Below are 21155 nucleotides of genomic sequence, written 5' to 3'. Positions count from 1 at the left end.
TTTCTATTGCATACTTTAAAAGAGGTTGTGTGTTAGGACAGGATTCTGTATTTTGAGGTACTGGCAATGTATTCTTTAACTTCAAAGCCACCCTTTTCACTGTCATTGTGTTACCAGATCTTTCAGACTCCATTACCAATTTTTGTGGCTTCCTTTGCATCTGGATCTATGGAATAGTTATCAGTCTCCTTGGTTCTTCCTCTTCCACAAGAATAAAAGAGTTGTCTGGGAGTCTTTGGATGTCAGGCTGGCTCTGGTTTTGCCTCAGTCACTGATGTGAGACTCTTCTGTGGCCAGATTTGGTTCATCGGACTGCTCATCATTTCCCCTGGTCACTTTAATATATCACATACTAAGGACCATTAAGGACCAGAGGATAGGCACTTTCAAAGTGGTTGTAGGGATGTCCTCTGTGGGTGATCTCAGGGAAGGGGTGTTTGAAAATCAAGCTAATAAACGAAGCCTGTGGTCTGAAGTGGTGTGTCTGCTATGGGTCATCTATTTTCTGAGTAGTTTCCCTAGAAAAGAAAAGAAAACAAACAAAAAAAAAACTTGACTTCTGTTTCTCTTTCAGCTGCCAGAGAGAATCTGTTGGGATTTGCTAGAGTATTAACTGTTGCTTTTACTTTATCTACTTCCTCTTTTGGAAGAAAAGAAAACAAGTTCCCCAACTTTGTGAGTCTGATGTTCAATCAGAAGAGCAGAGACTGGAGGGAAAATGTTGTGCTTCGGGATTTTCTTAACAACCCAGAGATTCTGATTCTGAGGAAAGGGTTGCTTCAAATTTCCTTGCATAAAACCATTCTTTTTCTAAACCATATTTAATACAAAATAGTTTTTCAGTGGGTTCATGATGAAATTCCTATGTCTCAGCAAATGTGTTATGACTTACAGTTAAACATTTCTTAATATGCAGCTGTTTCTCCTGTTACATCTAATTTAGAGAGTGTTTGCCTCACAGATTGTAGTTTACTTGATACTCAACCTCCTGCGCATAGGAAGTCGGATAGGTTGCAGTGTACCTCAAACCCATAAATATTTGTTGTCTAACACTAAGACCCTGCTGTAATTTTCCTATTCAAAACTGCTTCTGCTAGACAAATTGTTGATGCTAATAATAAAACATTTTACAAATTTTGGAGGAAAGTTTATTCTTCTACCACTTTAATATTCAGAATTGTAACTGCCAAGATCATGTTGAAGTTTTCACTATTGTCTTTTGAGAGTGTGAAAAAGTAAACTTTTAACCTTCCCAGTTCGGATGTGAAAACTTTTTGAATGCCTATTTCATAATTGCTTTAAAGGTTATTAAACATGCCTTGAAGAGTTCTTGTGATGCTGCTGATTTACTCTTCAAGGCTGCTGCTTCTGGATCAGTTATGAGAATATTTGCTTGGTTTTGTTTGCAAAATCTTTCTGTAAATGTTAAAATTGCATCTCTAAATTCTCTCTTAGACAAGGGGTTTTGTTTGGCCCTTCTGCAGCTGAGGTGCTTAAGAGATTTGACAAAAGGGGGAGGTTGATTTAAGGGGTATCCACATCTTCCAGTCTTCTCTTTTTTTATGGAAAATACAAAATGTTCCTTCTTTCTCAGATCCCTTTATGAGAAAACAATTCCAGCCACATGATACCAACAAATAAAATTAAAAAAAAAAACAAAAAAAAACAATGAAAATTAGGTGATGAGGCTGAATAAAAGAAAAAGACGGCCTCTCAAGATGAAGGACTGTACAAAATGTTAGGATGACAGTTTCCATCTTCAAGCTCCCCCTGCCACCCTCACAATCACTCCCTCTCCCTGAGTCTATATCTTTCTTAGTAGCACCACACTGTCTCAGAAAAATGGATTCTGAAAGTCATTCAAAAGGTGTATACTTGGCAATGGCAGTCCCTCCATCCCACCTTTTCAGAGGATTTCCCCATGTAGATTAAACCAGATAACTCTGTTTCCAGTTCATGCTATCTCAGGGATGGGAAAGGGTTTTATTCAAGGATTTTTTTCTTATGCCAAGCAAGAAGGGGCCTTGAGGCCAGTGCTAGACCTCTCTTTCTTTGTCTTTTTGTCAAGGTCCCAAAGTTCAAACTGATATCCCTCCAGACGCTGTTTCCTCTTGTCCATTTACCAGATTTTATATTAAAGCTGGACTTAAGATTTATTTATTGTTTATTTAATTTACATTTGTTTACTGGGAAAGTCCGACTGGGCATGGATCCCATTTTCAGTGGAGGTCCAGGGAGAAAAGATCCACAACGATTAGTACAGCAAATACAATACCCGTTAATAAAGCACAGTCCAGAGTCAAAAGTTAATAAAGTACAGTTTCAAGGCCAAGAAAGGAGCAAAAAGTAAATATAGTATAAGGATCACAGTGTGTTACAATAAACAATACTGTTGAAAGGATGTTTTGTTCAGTCATTTTGTTACATTCATCAGTGGCTAGTACAGTAAACACACATTGATTAAGAGTATAGAAAGCCATTGTTGCAAGCTTTTTTAGAAGGTTAAGGTATGACACGATCCAATTAAATGAAGCTATCCAGGCTCAGAGCAATTAAATAACCAAGAACTATGTAAATGGGACTGGACAAGTTTTTTGAAATTATTTTTGTTTTCAGTGGAGGGATGGTATTCCATTCTTTTGCAACAGAAATAGAAAACAAGGAGTCCCCAGAGCTATTGATGCTTTTATCTATGTCAACCAGTACATTATTGGTGGATCTTAATAGGCATTTGTTAGAGTAGATATTAAGCAGACCTTGAAGAGCAGGAACTCTATCGGGATAATATAGAATTTGGTGGGCTACTGTAAGTTGTTTATCTGTGAGCAGGTTTGGTAACTGAAGCCAGGATAGTTGCTTGATTGCTATGCAGTGATGTGTCCTGAAGGGTGAGTTAGTAGCAAACCTAGCTATTTTATTGTAGCAGGTGTTTAGTTTGTTAAAATCTGCTTTGTTTAGGTTGATGAGTATGGGGGGGGGGGGCATAGAGGAGTGTGAATAGTAGGTGAGTTCTAAAAGATGCCTATTATCTCATTCCCATTGGCAAATATTTCAGACATTTCTTAATTTTTTTTTATCTGACTTACATTATCAGTTCTCTGTCTTACCCTTTGGGCTATCGACTGTTCCAAGTTTATCTACAAAGTGTCTGGCACCATTAATTCCTTTTTGCATACTTCAAGGCATTCATATTTTTCCATATTTGGATAATTGTCTTACATTCACAGACTTTTTTTTCCATTTGTCAAGAGTCCTTAGCCAGTCTGTGTTTTCAAGTGAACTTACTCAAATCATCTCTCATCCCTTCTCAGAGAATAGCTTTTTTTAGGAAGCTTGTTATATTCTGCCCTGGGAAGAGCTTTCCTTCCTCCCCAAAAGAGTTGAGATGTTCTAGTGTTTCTTCCTGACTTTTTTTTCAATCAAAACCAAGTGTCTTCCAGAGAAATTCTCAGGCTTCTGTGGTGCATGACTTCTATGATTGTTATGATTCTCTTTGCCAGTTTCACTGATGATGTAATTACCCAGGTGATGGACTTCTCAAAAGATACTATAAAGCACGACTTGGTATTGAGTTTTAAGCCATGGCTTTGGTACCAAGTGTCTGTCTGTGTTAGACTTTCCTGAAGGGCGTTTGTATCTTTGTGGCATTCAATGATTGCTCCCATTTTGGAATCATCTTTGCACTTGGTCAGTCAGAGGCCTTTAACATTGGCTTTGACCTCTGAGATGTTTATGCCAAAGAGAAGCACAGCACAGAGTCTTGAGGAACTCCACTGGTGACTGCGCTCTTTATAGCGGTGGCCTCTCCAACTCTAACTTCTTGGGTGTGTGTTATAAAGGGGTTTATGCCTAGTACTGTAAGTCTGTTTACAATGTCCAAGTGTTGTATTATATCAAATGCTTTAGACAGATCTAGGTAGGCAGCATGCACAGCTTTCCCCTCATCCATTGGCTTAATGGCCTTTTCAATTAAATCCACAAGGTTCAGTAAGCATGAGCTTCCTTGAACAACGCCAAACTGAAATGGATCCAGTTCATGGAGACCTCCTATGCTCTTGTTGATAATTTCCATGATAATTCTTTCCATGGCAATGCAAATAGGGTCAATATTATGTTATCGAATACTCATGTATTCGAAAACGTAATAGTCGACCTGGAAATGTCAAAAATGTCAAACGTCGAACATTTCAATGGAGATCTCAGTACAGTGTGAAAATGGAAGTTTTCCATTGTCTGCACTGTATGGCGATCTTGGAGTTGGTATATTTAAGTAGCAGGGGTGTGGGGGCACAGGGGGGCTTGCCTCCCTGCTTACAGCATTTAAATGGTTTGCTTGGGTGGGTTTTTGTATTTTTTGTAGTTCGATGTTTGACGGTTTTGACATTTAGGGGTCGACTATTATGTTTTCGAATACATGAGTATTCGATAATGTAATATAGACCCTGCAAATAAAACTAGTCAGAATAATGGGTTTGCAATTTCCAGGATCTGTTGAAGGTTTTCTCTTATGAAGAATGATGACCATCATTGTCCTCCATTCTCATGGCACAAAACCTGCTTTAAGACTACAGTTAAACAGCAACTGCAGGAGTCCTGATTAGTTGTATTTTTGTCTGTTCAGGAGGCATCTTGGGTTGTTATTGGGGCCACTGTTCCGGGTTTTAGCAAGCACAGCCAGTACATGCTCCCTAGTTATAGGTGGAGGGGTTATGTTTGAAGGTATTTCTCAGGAGATGGTTGAATGTAAGATGGGGTAAACTGGGAACTGAACTGGTCCACTAACAGGTTCACTATGTCACCAGGTTGGTGAATGTGACACTGTTAAGCATATGGCTGTGTGCTACCCTTGAGGTTTCTGACATATCTAAATAAGGCTTTATGGCTATCTTTCCTGGGAGGCTACTTTAACCTCAAAGCTGATTCTGTTTGACCTAATTAGCCATCTAAGTTGCCTATTTCATTTGATGAGAGAGGTTTTATCTCTATGGGAATTACCTTTTCTGATTTGTACCATATTTTTTTTCCTTTTGTTGTGTATCCTGCTTAATTTGGTATGCCATGAGGGCAGTTTGTTTCTCGGGCTAGTTCTTTTTTTTTCTGGTAGGTACAGCAGGTTTTATGCAACCATTGATATGGCTGAAGAGAGTTTCTGTGAGGAATTTAGTATGGGCTGCTTTGTTCTTGGGGTTTGGAGGGGCATTACATTTTGACAAACCATCACTTAATAAAAGGTAGTCTACTTTGAAATAGTTCCTGACTGTTCCTGGGGTTACAGAGTTCATTTTGATTTTTAAAGATACATGTTTATGGTCAGACCTTACCAGGGAATATGAGATATTAGTGGGGGTGGGGGGCACATAATTCTCCCATACTTATGAGGACAAGGTCCAATATGTTGGAACCGCTAGTGGGCATATTTATTATTTGGTTGAGGGTGTTTGTATTTATGAAGTCTAGGAATTAATGTTTCCATACATTTGAGACCATATAGGATTCTCAGTCTAGAGAAAGATAACTAAAGTATTTTCTGAGTAGGGTATTAAGTTGGATGCTAACTGTCTATAATAGGTCTAAGTATGCATTGTAGGCTTCATGAGCTATGGAATGTGACCTATAGCTGGCTAGGCTATCATACAGGATTTTGTCTGTGGTGATCTGCATGTGGAGGAAGTATAATACTTATCCTTTTTGACCAGCCTACAGGTTTGCTTGATACTGATGTATATCAAGGCACTTCAACCTCTAACCCATGTCTGTACAGCTACTGGTCTAAAAGTGTGGGAGGCAATGAAACCTTGCACTGCTGGTGTACATTCTGTCACTATAAACCATGTCTCCATAACTGCGCAGATGTCTATATTCCTGAGTGTGAGGAAAACTTGGAGGGAGTGTAGTTTTTTCTTTAGGTTCTTGGCATTAAGCAGTAACACTTTGAGGTTCAGTTGAGCTGATTTTGCTATGATGTAGCCTAAAAAAAGGCACTGTGGGGGTGGTTAAAGTTTTAGGCAGTATTCAAAAGTCTAGAGGGGACAGGTGCAGACCATTCTTGTCAAACCAAAGTGGCCTACTAACAAATACTGGATCCCCTTAGAATGATATAAGAAAGACAGCTAATTGTTAAAATCAATCATCATTTGCCCATAATGTGGCATTATCCTCGGTGAAGGTAATAAACTCAATGCTAAGGTCATACCAGCCTGAGATACATAGTCTGAGAGCTCCATAATGTCTATAACTTCATATAATCCAAGGAGGTACGTCTCAGGCCTTTTACCCCTACATGGACTATGATGGAATTATGGTGTCTGTGGTGTAATGACTTAAGTGTGTGCATGATTTGGCAGATCCTGACTCCTGATATGTAACTAGCCATTATCTTCTCCTTGTTCAGGCTGGTTAGAGGGGCATCAGTAAGTCTTACAATGGAGTCCCCTATGATGAGAGTCCTAGGAAAAGTTTTGCTTACCTTAAGGGCTTAGGGTTTAAGGCTCCATTGAGAGTGACTGAATGTGTGGCATTAGGTGTTGTTGTTTCTTTTTGCCTTTGGTCTTAATGAGGAATAACTTTTCCAACAGGTGGTCTAGGCCACTGTTCTTGTTTAGGAAGATTGCTTTTAAGTGCCTCAGTGTACGTTAGACTCTGTGTGCTGTGTGCTATGTAAGGTGGGTGCTGTGTGCACAGTTTCAGTAGCCTGATCTGTGCTTGTATGTGAGAGTTTATCTCCACTGCCTTTGTGTAAGTACACCTCTCACTTACAGTGGTGTTAATAAACATGAGACAACTGCTACATTGTCTCAAGATACCCATAGCCACCAAGCTAGCTACAGAGAAGTTAGAAAATTGCACATCCATGCTCTCCAGTCCTTTGATTGATGAGCTACAAGGAGGGGGTGGTGTATTGGGATTAGAAGGCTATTAAGGGTGGTTTGTTGGTGAAGACTAATATGGGTGCTTTATTGGGACAGATTATGCTAAACAGTATGAAATTCTACTAATTTTCATGTTTGGACAATACTGACTTATACTAAATCTATAGGTATTGCTACTCGACGCCCAGCTATCTATTCTAAGCTTGTTGCACAAGGAATATGCTTTATATTTACTGCTTTACAGGGTACACTTTTATTGGACTGTTCTATAGAGAACATTTGTTTTCTAGGTGTCTGCTACCATACAAGGCACTGGTGACTGCTGCTGTGTGATGAACACCTCCGGGAAAGCATTCCAATTTACAGAAGCACAGAAAAAAAAATGAGAAAACTATTTAATGAGCCATCTGGACAATAAATGACCACACTATGTGCCCTTCCGTGTGCTTCCCAACTCAAATAGACAGGCACACATCTCCTGCCACAAGATGAATAAACCCAGTCCTCTTAATGTAAAAACACAGTAGCAAAGACCCACAATTGCAATGCTACCAAACCAGTGAAACAACCAGCTTGAAGTCTTTTGCTGATTGTGATTTCATGACAGACTTGCAGCATTAACAGTGAAATAAAAAGGCATTTTTTAACAAAAATAAAGTAAATTCATAAATAAAAATGGGAAACAGTAGTGATCACTCAAAGTAACTTAAGTAAGTGGGATTTAGCAATGAAAAGTACTTAGCTTTGCCTGAATGGTACTGTATACAAGTAAAACACTTCTAGAACACAGGTTAGGATGCCATGCTTTATTGTACTCTGTGAGAATGAGTAGGAGTCAATATATAATAAAGGAAGTTTTCTCAAGAGTAATACTAGTTTGCTCAAACTACTAAATTTCTACTTCAGTTTAAACCACCAAATTATGCAGAAATTTACCAGAAACACTATTATAGAAAGCATGGAGAAATAAAGAATTAAATAAGGCTCAACTCTGGCAGTAGTACACAGTTCTACTACAACTGTGAATGAAAATGTGAGGCTAAGGCCCAGCAGGATCTAAAAATGCAACTAGTTTTTACAATTAATTCTTCTTGTGAAGACAGAAGTGTAGTAAAATGTAGAAGCACGATCTTCCCACAGCTGCAAATTCAGCTACAAGACTACAGTCTCAGAACAAACTAAAAAATGCAATCAGATAATGTTTTGGGTTAAAACATGTAAAAATAGAGAACAGTCTAAAGAGGTGTCACCACATGGGTCACTATAAGTGCAACTTCAATAAAAGCATTTTTCTCTTTCCTTTTTTGTTACCCACAGTGTAGGACTTTTCACACCTCTCCAAGTCTTGCATAAAGTCAGAGAGATTGATTGCAGTAATAAATACTTTGAAAGCCCTAAATCATCTTTGGTCTCCATGAACTCTGCAAGTTTTCACAGACAACACCACAGTGAAGTTGTACATAAACCAACAGGGGGTACTAGATCTTACCCCCCTTTGCAGATTTACTATGATAGCTTGGAAGGTAACAATGTAGATCAGTTTGAAACTTCAGGCCTCATACATTCCATCAGAGAAAAACATTGTTGCAGATAAGCTAAGTAGGTCTAGGGCTGACCATCATGAAGGGAAACTCCATTGGGTTGGGGATGGGGGTCCAGGAATTGAAACAACTGTGGGGAATACTTGAAATAGATATGTTTGTCTCCTCTCAAGACAAGCAGTTAAAGAAATTTGACCCCAGAATTCCTTACAAACAGGCCTGTGGAAAGATGCTTTTTCATTCCCATGGATAAGAATGTTACTGTATGCCATTCCACCTGTTCCTCTGATTTCCAGGGTAATCCTTAAGATCCACAGGGTCTGCCAAAGATAATAGTAGTAGCAGCCCCTTTTTGTTCCAGGCAATATTAGCTCTCCCTTCTTCTGAAACTGATCAAGGCAATTATCACAAACTTCCCCACAAACTGGATTTATTCACACAAGACAGCGATTATTTGATACTCCCCATCCTGAAAGCACTTCAGTTGACTGCCTGGGTGATAACATTTTGATACCTTTTAGGCACATTTTTGGAGGATTTGCAGCAGGTACTGAAGGAGGCTAACCAACCTGCTACTAGAAATTATACAATTATAAGTGGAAAATACCTTCTAGTTGATGCCAATCCAGCAGGACTCTTTTAAGGCTCAGCTGCCTCTGGTTCTTGATTTGTGTAAGTTTTTGTCCTCTAGCCTTTCTTACTGTTCTATCAAGAGTCAACTGTTTTTGCTTGTCTGCTCTTGGAGTCCCCTTTGTTCTTGTTCCCAAGTTAAACAGTTTTTGAAAGGGGTTTCAAATAGCTGTCCATCAAAAAGACAAGTGACTCCTCCTTGGTAACTGAAGTTTGTGCTTGATCAGCTTACTATTTTTCCACTTCAGTCAGCTCATCAGGCTAATTTAAAGTTGTTAACATGAGGGCTGCTTTACTCACTGCTCTAACTTCTGCTAGAAGAGTATCTGAGTTACAATTTCTTAAGGTGTTGAGCCAATCTTATCTTATTTTAAACAAGGACAGGGCTTTGTTGATAAATCCTACTTTTATGCCTAAAGTGGTCTCAAACTTTACTTTGAGTCAGTTTATTAATCTCGCTGTATTTTTTTTCCAGAACCTGAAAACATAGGGGGAAGAATTCTAAATACTCTGGATGTCCACAGGCAACTCAGATATTACCTCAACAGATCTCAGTCCTTCAGGAAAGCTGATTAGCTGTTTGTCATTTATGAGGGTAGGAGAAATGGATCACCAGTGTCAAAGCATACAGTTTATAGAGGGTTGACTTATGCTATAACTTTTTGTTATTCCCACCATGACAAGCCACTTTCAAGCAGGGTTAGGCCCCATTTCAGCAAGGCTTTGGCTTTTTCTGTCACTTTCCTGAGATGGGTGGGACTCTAGAAGTATGGTAGTGGCAGCAGCTTGGTTCTCTACACATCCTTTTACAGAAGTAACACAAGCTTTGCTAGGAATATTATTCAGGGTTTCCTGGTTTCTTCATGTACTTCCTCTTCCTCCCAACAGGTTTCTAAGCCATGACAATCTACCAAAATGATTAGGCTACAGCAACTGTGAACTAATGCTGATCATACTACAGTTGTGCAGGTAGGCTTAGCAGGAAACTTACAATAACAGGAGATGGTCTAATAGATCACTGTTGGACTAGCCACCATCTCCCTCCATCCCCTTTCCTTGGTTGTTTTTTTTTTCATTATTAGGGCCTTTGTGTAGATAGTTACTCTTGTTTTATTTTTCCTAGCCTTTTGCATTTTTCCTTTCAGGGCTATTGCCTCCTTTCTTGGGGCAAGAGAGCTCTGAGGCTTTTGGCACTCTGACCGCTTTGTTATATGGAACACTGTTCATGCTTCTAGCAGGCAGAGAGTGTAGAAGACACCTCAGTGCTTTGAAAAGCTGGGCAGTTGGTCACATCCTTTGCAGAATATAACCCAAACAGTTTAGGCTACTGTTATGGTAAATTAACTTACACAACTGTACATTCTGTCCTGCAAAATAGTGGACTGATCTCTGTAGACGAGATGACAGCAACTACCCAAATGAAGGCTTTTGATTATCTTGGGGTTTTGTTCATAAGTGAAGGTAAAGGAGTTTGTGAAGTTGACCAGTAGACTGGTGCCATGGCAACAGCATGGAATAGTTGACGTACTAGTTAACTCTGGCAATGTACTAGCCAGTCTATGTCACTACCTTCACATATGGACATAAGCTTTAGGTACTACCCAAACTGTAGCATCGCTTGCATAAGTAGAAGGAATGTGGTGCCTTCACAGGATAGCTAGGCACAGTCTCCATCATACTCTGGAGCTTAGAAATCTGGGATGAAATTAAAGAGAAGATACTGCTCTTTCTGGTTGAGATGAGTTAGTTGAGTTGGCTTGGGCACATAGCAAGGACATCCCTCATTGTTTCCTATAGTAGGTATACCAAGCACAGCTCAATAGAAAGAGGTTGCACGTCAGACCCTTGGATGCATTTGAGAAATTATCTAACTCTTTTTGCATATGACTGCATCTATATACAACTTGATGATCTGAAAATTTTTACTTAGGTATCCTGCTCAGATTGCCACCCCTTTGTTCCTTACAAGTGGACTAGAATGTGGATGGATATGCATTATTTATAAAAAGGAATGGAAGACTACAGAACAATGAGTTCATGCTGACCATCAGTTGATAAATACATCTCCATTATTATATAAATATTCACTTTCACATTTATGATTTAGAAACTGTTCATTATCTTTGCTAACATCTTCCTCTACCATATGATAAAAGAAATCCTTCTTCAATTAAAATTCTGTGTATAAAAATTGAGAGCTATATGTATAGATAAATTATAAAGGAACAATTTATGAAAGATTAATCTACAAAGAGTCCTGGGAATTCTTTGCTTTTCTAGTTTTGAAATCCACCATCACTAATTTTGCTTCATTCGGTTTGCTGTTTCCTGGATGGGCTTCCTGAATCCAACTTTTTTCAAGCATGGTATATTCATTTCTATGTCATGTTAGAGCAGTCATTTTATTGAAAAATTAAAAAAAAAATATACCTACCAAGTTGATCTGCTAGTTGTCTACCCCTTTCAGTGGAGATAACCCTTTCATCTTCCATATCACATTTGTTACCAACTAATATCACCTGGGCATTGTCCCATGAGTATGTTTTTATCTGAGTTGACCTAGAAAGAGAAATTATATTTTGTAACTCAAGCATACCTAGAAAAACATAAACATCACAATTATTTTATCATACCATAAGGCCAAAGGAATAAACTATGAGCAGCTACTATTTAGCCTATCAGGATCTTCCCCATAACAGTAAAAGCAGTAATTGTGACTTCTCTGCCATAATCTATTTGCTTCTGCAGCTTTTCAAATTCTTTTTTTAAGAAATTTTTGATTAATTAAACTTATTTATTGTATATACAAAGAAAGGAAGACATTCAACTTCACATATATTTTTAACAAGAAACATCTTTATTGAATTATCACATATGGCATAGGCAATAATCACACATTTATATAAATGAAAACAAACCATATTGACATAATCTTAGTTGCAAGCATTATACATCACTTGTAATCTACCCAATAACTGTCAGTCAAACATTGCATAGATCATTTATATCATGCCTTCTTTTAAACCTCATCCCTCCTTTGTATGTATTGTTCCCACAATTTCCATTTTTTTCTGTGTAATTTGCTCCTACCCTTTTATAAAGATCCAAAGTCCAATTGTTTTATCTCTGTTACTATATTCACTACTTCTACTACAATTGGTTTAGCCTGTGATATCCATTTTCTAGTAATTGCTTTTTTGGCAGCCACCATAATTAGACTCGGAAAGGGATTACTATGTCTATACAATTTTGATTCTGTATCATAGCTCAGAAAAATCATTTCTCTAGATTTTCTCACCCAGTATATCTGATAGAGTAGCCTGCAGTGAATCTTTAAAATCTGCCAATGCATTACACTCCCAGAAAATATGTTCCCAATTATCTCTTTCTTCCCCATCATACCTCCAACATTTGCTGTCTATCTGAGGAGAATTTCTCTGGAGTCTACTTAGGGTATAATATACCTATGTAAACATTTCCAAGCAAAAAGCCTAAATCTTCTAGATTTTGTTGCATATTTGGGAGAAATACATTTATCCCACCACTGTTTCTTTGTGAATTACTTATCCAATCTCTCTTCACAATCCGTTCTAACCTCCTCTGATTGTTTCTTATAATTATCATGGAATGTTTTATATGCTCTACTAATTATTCTTTTTTTAACAGCAGCTTTTGTTCTAGATTCTACTAAAAACTCTACCAGTGCTGGTCTTTCTCTTAGGACCCTCCCCCCTATTTCTTTCTCTTTGCCTATACTCTAATATCAATCCTTTATAGGGAAGGCAATCTCTAACCTGCAGTCCAAATAAATTCTTGGCATCTTCCCATTCTATTACCTTTCCCTCTCTTGTTACTTGTTTCTGATATCTTGGTACTTTTGCTAGTTTTCTCCAATAAACTCCAGCCCCCCCTTGCCTATAGTCTGTATCCCTAATTGCAATCATCCATATTGGCAGAATCTCCTTTTTCCATTCCCGTGTTGGCTTAGTTCTTAGAATACTTTCTGCTACTTTAGGAATATAATATTCTGTATGATTATTGTTAGTCTGCTTAAAGATATGCATCCAAAATCTCAGTCTCTCCTTGTTTCTTGAGCTGCCCCTGTTTCAGCATTATCCCTTTCCTCTTTGAATTATAGGTTTCTGCTTGCACTTTCTATTGGAGCCTTAACCATGTAGCTCTGAAAGGGAATACACTGATACATCAAGATAAATATATGCAATTAACACATTAAGAATTTTGGTATTTCAATAATAGCATTTTAAGGTTATTCAAACAACTAAAGGTCTTACTATGATTTATAGATCTTAGTCTGTTGACTTCTTTTTTCAGTTTTACATAGTAGTTTTGTTAAATTTAAAAATTCTTTGAACGTAGGAACTAAGTTCAATTTCTAGTATTTTCTAATAACTTTTCTGGCAACTGCCAAGAGAGTCCAAAAGAGTCTTTGCTCTTCGGGATTTCAAGATACAGGAAGTGGAATATTCAATAGTATTACTGATCTAGTTAACGAACAATTATCAGACCATAACTCCTTAAAATGTACTTATCTCTTCCCAATACAGATTTAATTTTTCATAATCTATAAACATGAGTGTCCAATCAGATTTTACATCTTTACTATATCTCCAACAAACTGAAGAAGTCATTTTACTAAACTTAGAGATTTTATATGGAGCAACAGACATTCTTTCTATATATTCTCAAATAAAAACTTTCCAGTATAAACTGGTAGAAGTTTGATTAACTGATTTAAGTATCACTGCTTTATTCTTACCATCTATTGAGTCACTCAATCCACCAATATCTAAAAAGTTCCAGAATTTTTTAATATTCCAATAAAATGTTCTGGAAATGCAAACACTTCTAAAATTTTAAACAAGTAGTTTCAATCTACAGAATCAAAAGGTCTCTTGACATCTAAGCTAATTAGGGCCAATTTCTTGTTCATTCCATTTTCTAAATCTAAGATTGTTACTACCCTTTTTATATCATCATACATTAACCTATTCACTTTAAATCCTATTTGAGATTTACTAGTTAATTTATCTACTATATCTCTTAATCTTGTGGAGAAAATGGCAGTAAATATTTTATAGGTCTATATGTGGAGACTTACTTATTATCCTTTCTTTGCTTAAGTGTAGGTGAGATTACAGAAAAATTCCATGAAGGTGGAATTATTTTAGCACCCTGAATTATACAAAAATGTGACTCAGCAATTCTAAAATATTTAATGGAAACAGACTATATAATTCCATACTTAAACCATCTAACCCTGGAGCTTTACCATTTTTTTTTACCTTTTTAAAGCTTCTTTAGCTTCTGCCAGGGTAATAGGTTTATTCAACTCAGATATTTGCTGGTTATTTAGTTTACAAGTGACATTTTTCTTTAAATAATTTTAAATTTTGTAATCATCTTTATTAACATCCTCATGGATTTTATAAATATTAAACATTTCCTCAATATATGAAGTAAGCTTATTAGTGTGGGGATTTCAGCTATTATTTTCTGTTTTTTGTTTAACATCTTACTTCTATTGGTTAATCTATGTAGATTTTTTGAAGTCATCAGATAACTATTAAATTTTCTGTTTTCTAAAGCTATCTCCACTTTATGCTTTGAAAGGTGTTTGACATTTTCCTATTATTTTTTCAATGATTTCAATATTATCTAATTTCTTTGTTGTTCAAACCTCACTTTGTGTATTTCATCTTGTATTTCTAACAACTATATATCCCATTCTTGCATTTAATTTATTTATTTATTTCCAGTTTGATTACTGTGGAGGTCCACTGGACCCAGAGGACCCGTTTTCAGTGGAGGCACAGGAAGAAAAGGTCCAAAAATACAAATTAAAGAAATATCAAAAGTATAAAAGATACCTTGAAGAGAAACAGTTTAGACAATAAGAACATTTATTATTACAAATAGTCAAAACAAAATTCATTAAGGTTTTTCTTAACGGTTAAACAATTTTAAAGCTATTCTTATAGAATAATTGGGGAAAATGCATTATATGTGTGCATAGAGAAGAGAGTAGGAAGACACTTTGCATGTACTCGTTTTAAACTATGAATCTATTTACAATATTTACACAAAGGAGTTATGGGATAAATAGCTCTAGGACTTTTTGAGAGCTAGGATACACTCTTAGTAGAATAGCAGTGGAATTTTTTTTTTTTTTTAGCGAGAATAAGACCTTAGGAGTAGTGAAGAAGCACCTAGGGGCATGTTCTTGGATAATTATTAGGTGGTGTGAAGGCAGGTGCATTTCCATTTAGTGGACAGATGTTTGAAAAGCTGAGTTTTGAAATTTTCAGAGTTTGCTATTGTTCTTAGAGAGGAAGAGAGAGTTCCAAGCCTTGCCAATAGTGAAAGAGAGGAGAAGTTGACTAGCAGGACTTTTAGGCTTGTTGATAGCAATAAGGTTTTGATGTTCAGATCTGAGAGTTCTGCTGGGGATGTAGGGAGGAAGGATGTTAGCTAGAGCAGGACAGTTAGTAGGATGAAATATAAGTCTGTGTGCAGTGGTAAACTGCATGTAGTTTAGGCAGTTTGGAAGTTCTAGACAATTTAGAGATTGTAGGGTATGGCAATGAATGGTGGAATTTTTGCTGTTGGAGGCAAATTTAGAGATTTTGTTGTAGCAGTTTTCTAGTTTGGACCTGATAGAGCAGGACAAGTTGGTTAGGAGAGGGGTTCCATATAATAATGAGGGCAGAAGGTAAGTAGTGGCCAGAGTGTGCCTGGTGGAGTGAGAGAGAGAAAGTGATTATTCCTATATGGCATACCTAATATTTGGTGGGTTTTCTTAATATTTTGTCGAATATGTATGTCAAACCTGAGGAATACGTTGATTGTAATACCGAGAAGTATGGCAGAGGGAACCACTTCTATAGGGTAGTTAGTATGACTAAGGACTTTGAAAGTATCTTTATCATAGGAGTAGGACTTTCTGGGGGGAAGAGGAGAATTTTGGATTTGTTAGCATTAAGGGAGAGGTGGTTTTGGCATATCCAGTTTTCGGTGGTTGAGAAAGCAGTATGAGTTTTGAGGACCAATTCAGAGATGTTTGAGGCAGAGCAGACTAAGGTTGAATCATCTGTGTATTGAATAATTTTGGCATGGGGATAGCAGTGTGAAAGTTATTAATGAAAATATTAAATAGCATGGGTCCAAGGCTAGATCCCTGTGGTACACCAGTTGGGGTAGGTAGAAAGGAGGAGATGGAGTTTTTCAATTTGACTGCCTGAGACCTGTCTGATAAGTAGCTATAGAACCAGGATAGTGAGTTAGGTGAAAGATGCAGGTTTGAGAGGTGAAGGAGAAGGTGTTTATGGGAAACAGTATCAAAAGCTTTAGAGAGATCAAGCAAAACAATAGAGACCAGGTGTCCTGAATCTCGGGCTTGATTGACAGTTTCTAAGAAGGAAAGTAGAGCAGTAATAGTACTATGGCCAGGGCAGAAACCATGCTGAGTTGGTGTAAGAAGATGGTTTTGGGTTAGAAAAGGCATAAGTTGGTGATGGATGCACTTTTCTAAGATTTTAGAGACTGGTGAGAGTAGAGTGATAGTGCAAAAAATTTAGATGCTGGTGTTCTTGCCTCCTTTGTGAAGAGGAAGAATGTATGCTGAGCACCAGAGTTTGGGGATGTAAGATTCCTTTATAGATCTGTTAATAATGATGCTGACTGGGAGTGCAATCCCATCTGTAGCACATTTTAGGAAAGTAGAGGGAATATTGTCAGGAGCATTAGAGCAGGGTTTAAGTTTAGACAGAAGTCTTTTTATAAAGTTAGTTGAGACAGGTTTGAGCTCGAACATGAGGGGAGGGTTATTAGGGGAATTGGAGGGAGAAGATGGGGGGACAGATGGGTTATTGCTGGGGAAGGTCTTGGTTAGGTCAGATATTGTTTGTATGAAGAAAGAGTTAAATTCTAAGCTTAGTTCTAGGTCAGATTTAATAGGATCAGGACAGGGATTATTCTTGGAGCCGAGATTAAGGACAGAGTTTATTGAATTCCAGAATTGCTTGGGGTTTTTGTTATTATTTGACTGGAGCTTCATCTAATAGGATTTTTTTGTCTTTAGTGATTCGTTGTTTTGCTTGGTTACATAGTTGTTTGTATTGGAGCAAGGTATTTGGCAGTTTATTGTTTTGGAAAAGCTTCCATAGTTTGTCCCTTTGATGCATAATCTGTCTAGTAAGTTTAGATAACTAAGGCGCAGTATTTGTTTTTACCCTTTTTTTATGATAGGGGTGAGAGAGTTTAGCATATCTAAGAAGATAGAGTTGAAGCAGTCAATAGCAGTGTCAAGAGGGAGAGTATTTAGGTTTTGCCAGTCCATTTGTTTGAATAAGTTTGAGAAGGTTATGGGGTTAAAGTTACTAAGGTTACAAGTAAGAATGTATTGGTGTTGGTGAGGTGAAGAGTTGGTAGCGCGATGAATGAAGGCTGGGAGGTAGTCACTAATAGTATCAGGAATTGTGCCAGAATTAGTAATTTTATTTGGATCGGAGACTAGGATCCAGTCAATAGAGGATCCTGGGGGGTTAGTTTTGTTAGGTCAGGTTATATGGTGAATTGTTTGAGTGAAGTTGTAAAGATTAATGGCTTGGCAGGGAGAGAGACAGTTGATTTTGTTCCAGTTGATATTTACGTCACCTAAGATGTATGTTTCGTAGTTAACTTTAGTAGATGCCCTTTGGAGAATATCTTCGAGGATAGAGATATTGTTCCCGGGAGAGATAAATAGGGCAATAATACAGATATTTTTGTGTGTATTTAGTTTCAGTAGTCCGGCTGTAAGTTCAGTATTTTCAAATTGAGGAATTGGAGTTTGGAGGGGAATTAAAGTAAATGATTTGGAGAAGGCTATGGCAGAGCCACCACCCTTTTTTATTTAGTCAGTCATTTCTGAGAATGTGGTATCGTAGTGGAAGGATCTCTGAATCAGAGATATTGGGTTTGAGCCAGGTTTCTGAAATGGCTAAGATGTCTGGTTGGTTATGAGTTAGCCAAGCTTGAAAGAGGTGGACTTTGTTGTTGAGACTCTGAGAGTTCATGGTGAAGATTTTCAGGGTGTTTGGGTGGGGGAAGATGGAGATGGGCAATTATTGTTAGCAGAGAGAGTGGGACCAGGGTTGGGGTGGATATCTCCAGCTAAGAATATGTTTTTGAAGGGAACAGACTTAAGGATTTTAGGTTTACAGATCGAGAGTTTTGTTAGATGTAAGGTTATTTTATGTGTGAATGTACTAGCAATAGTGGAGAAGATTTTATAGTGGAACAGGTAAAGCTGATTGGGCAGAATGAGATAAGAGGAGATAAAATGGAAGTGAGAGTAAGAGGTAGGGTGAAGGAAGTTTTCAGTGGATGTTATTTTTGTTGGTGGGATTGGACAAGCAAAGGAAGAGTATGAGCTGATGTAGTATGAAGGAATCAGGAAGAGAAGGAGGAAGCAAGAGGCTTTGAGTTGTTGCAGGATTGAGGAAAGCATGATTATGCAAAGAGAGAAGGATAGGAATTTCAGTTGAGGGGGAGAGTATGTTTGAGCTGAAGACAGAATTTGGTAAAAGTAGCAGTTTATCTTAAGTTATATGAAGGAGGAGGGAATATAATAGTGAGGGATATATTGAATGAAGTAGTGAGGGAGATGTGATAGATGAAATGTATGAGAGGGGGTGTAGAAAGTGGGTAGGTGGAGTGAAGAGGGAAAGGCTTATGTTGGGTAATTAGACTGGCTGGGTGGGGAACAGTTGTAAGGCGGAAAGAAGAGCTATTGGGTAACTGGGCTAGGTGGTGGAGAGATGGAGGAATAAAAGTAGAAGTACTGGGGACAGGTGGGAATTGGGGGCAGGGTAGGGGAGCGGAGTGAGCCCACAGGGTGAACGGAGCAGGTTCAGACAGGTAAGGAGGAGAGAGTCTGAGAGAACAATCAGTGAGCAGCTGGCTACTGCAATTCACCTTACTGGTAGGTAAGGGTAAGTGTAGGTCAAGATAGCCTGAGGTGGTGATAGAAGGAGGAGGATGCCGAGAAGTACAGCAGGTAGACAGTGAAGTATATGGGCAGTCTAGTGCAGCAGAGCTGTACCTGGGAATGATACAAGGAGACAAAGAAGGATAAAAGTGTGAAACAAGACTAGTAGAGGTTGCAGCCTAGTGGGGAAAAATGTGTAGGAGCTATGCTGGAGGTGGGTAAGAGATGGAGATCAGAGATAGCTATTATGGAGAGTGAGGAAGAGGCAACTAACGGTTACAGGTGGCTATGCAAGGCCAAGAGAACTTATTTATGCAGGGCTAGAAAGGGGCATGACTGCTGGGTAACCTGGCTAGGTAGCAGGCTTTTAATACATATAGGAACTAAGTGTGACAAAATATCAGCTTTACTGCTTCGTGGGAGAAACACATACTTTATTGCTTCCCTAGGTAACAAGGTTCTGATGTAGGACAGCAAGTGTCAGGAGTTTAATGTTGAAGAGGCTGGAATTGTTTGCCAGGGGTCTTTATTCACCACTCAGGAAGAGTCTTTTAGTCTTAGAGCAGGGTAGGATGTTAAGAAAGCTGGGAGGGTTGAAGAGAACAGAAAAAAAAATAAAGTAGAGAGAAATCTGGTTAATTTAGGTACAAAATATAGGCATTTCATTTAGTACAAATACACAGCACATCATTCATTTCAGAAAAACAGCCTTTTAAAGTTAAGGTAGCAATGCAAGCAATTCAGGCTGTAGAATATTCATTAACACATCGCTCACAGTAAGACGCTGTCCAGTTCGATTCTCAGCTAGAGCATCTTCTGCGTGAAGACATGTGCGAATGGGCGTACCTTCGTTGAAGGTTGTGCGTCAGGGCTGATAACTCAGCACGTAAAAATCAACTACCAATCATTAGCGGACCGGAGTTCCGCTGTGGCAACCCCTAACCGGGAAAAGCCGAAAGACACAACAACAACGCTATAGGAAACAGGCTAGTTCACATATTATTGTTAACATGTACAGTATAAGAACAGGCAGAAGCACAATAGTCCATGCAATAGGCAATAGCATGTAAGGACTCTAATAAGCCTTTTTCACTGAGCATATGATTCAGCAGTGCATTTGTGTGGACAAGTATAAGTTCATGGAAAAACACAGAATACCCAAGACAGCTGCTAAAGTAAACTATCTACACAAGGAAAAACAAAGCTATAACTCCCTCGCTAATTTAGAGGACGCTGCAACAGGTAGTGAGGGATAGAGAAGGAAGGCTAGGTACTATTTAGTCCTCGCCCAGCGCTTGGGTTAGTAGCAAGTACTCAGACCCTGTAAATTCTACCTTAAATTGGGGAATGCCATCCTATTGATAACAAGTGTAAGTGAGAAGGTACTGATTTCTCCTGCTAATATACCAGTTAAGCATTGGAGCATACAGCACGGGCTTTGTAGAAGCAACAATTATGTGCTTTTCAGTGTGTATTATGCTAAGCAAGAGATTGTTAGGGATATTTAAAAAGTGCTGTTTGAACAGATTGTCAGAAGCGCTTTTGTACTGTGTAGTGTTTAAACCAACAGTTTCCCCAAGCCTAACTAATGTGTCGTTAGCAATTAGAGACACACTCCATCAGGCTATAGAGGAATGGGAGAAAAATGGCTTGGGAGTTGTGAGCAAGTCTGATTCAGCTGGGCAGGAAGAGGATAGTGAAAAACAAACGCTCACATTAAAATGAACTTTATCCAGGAAAGTTAACCCAGTTCAGCACTGAAAGATAAAATATGTTATTGGAGGCTAGTTCCAACTGTGTAGCCAAGCGAGCTACTGATAGACAAATGTACTGCGAGTAACCCTCTAAAGTGAAAGTGAAATACCAAGGGTTACCATAGCACTATTTTACAGGAGTGGGGTAGCATGCATCAACTCCACGTGGGAAACGCAGATGAACTTGTCGTTACATGCATTATAAGCCGGCTCAACAGTACATACAAAACACCTGGTCACTCATCACAGTTTGTCAGGCTGGTCTAACATAAGTTATACTACAAGGCAATGTCAGCTAACAATCAGAAAATACACGTGGAAAAGCAGTAAAAAAAAACCAGATGAAAATAACAGCCTAAAATATATGAAACGA

General features: G+C 38.2%; 1 protein-coding gene across 2 annotated transcripts in view; it reads right to left on the bottom strand.

Annotated features, from left to right (window-relative positions):
• RAB3C (RAB3C, member RAS oncogene family) overlaps positions 1–21155 on the bottom strand; it is a 1959298-nt gene that overhangs the window by 318756 nt on the left and 1619387 nt on the right. For both annotated transcript variants that reach the window (XM_044063807.1, XM_044063805.1), the window contains exon 4: positions 11475–11599. In XM_044063807.1, the coding sequence (XP_043919742.1) occupies positions 11475–11599 (125 nt within the window). The remainder of the gene's footprint in view (positions 1–11474; positions 11600–21155) is intronic.

This window comes from Protopterus annectens, chromosome 2.part2 (assembly GCF_019279795.1).
Source record: "Protopterus annectens isolate FY-2018-M chromosome 2.part2, PAN1.0, whole genome shotgun sequence".
In the NCBI taxonomy this organism is placed as follows: domain Eukaryota; kingdom Metazoa; phylum Chordata; order Ceratodontiformes; family Protopteridae; genus Protopterus; species Protopterus annectens.
Note: the sequence above shows the minus strand (reverse complement) of the source record. Positions and strands in the feature narration are given on the sequence as shown.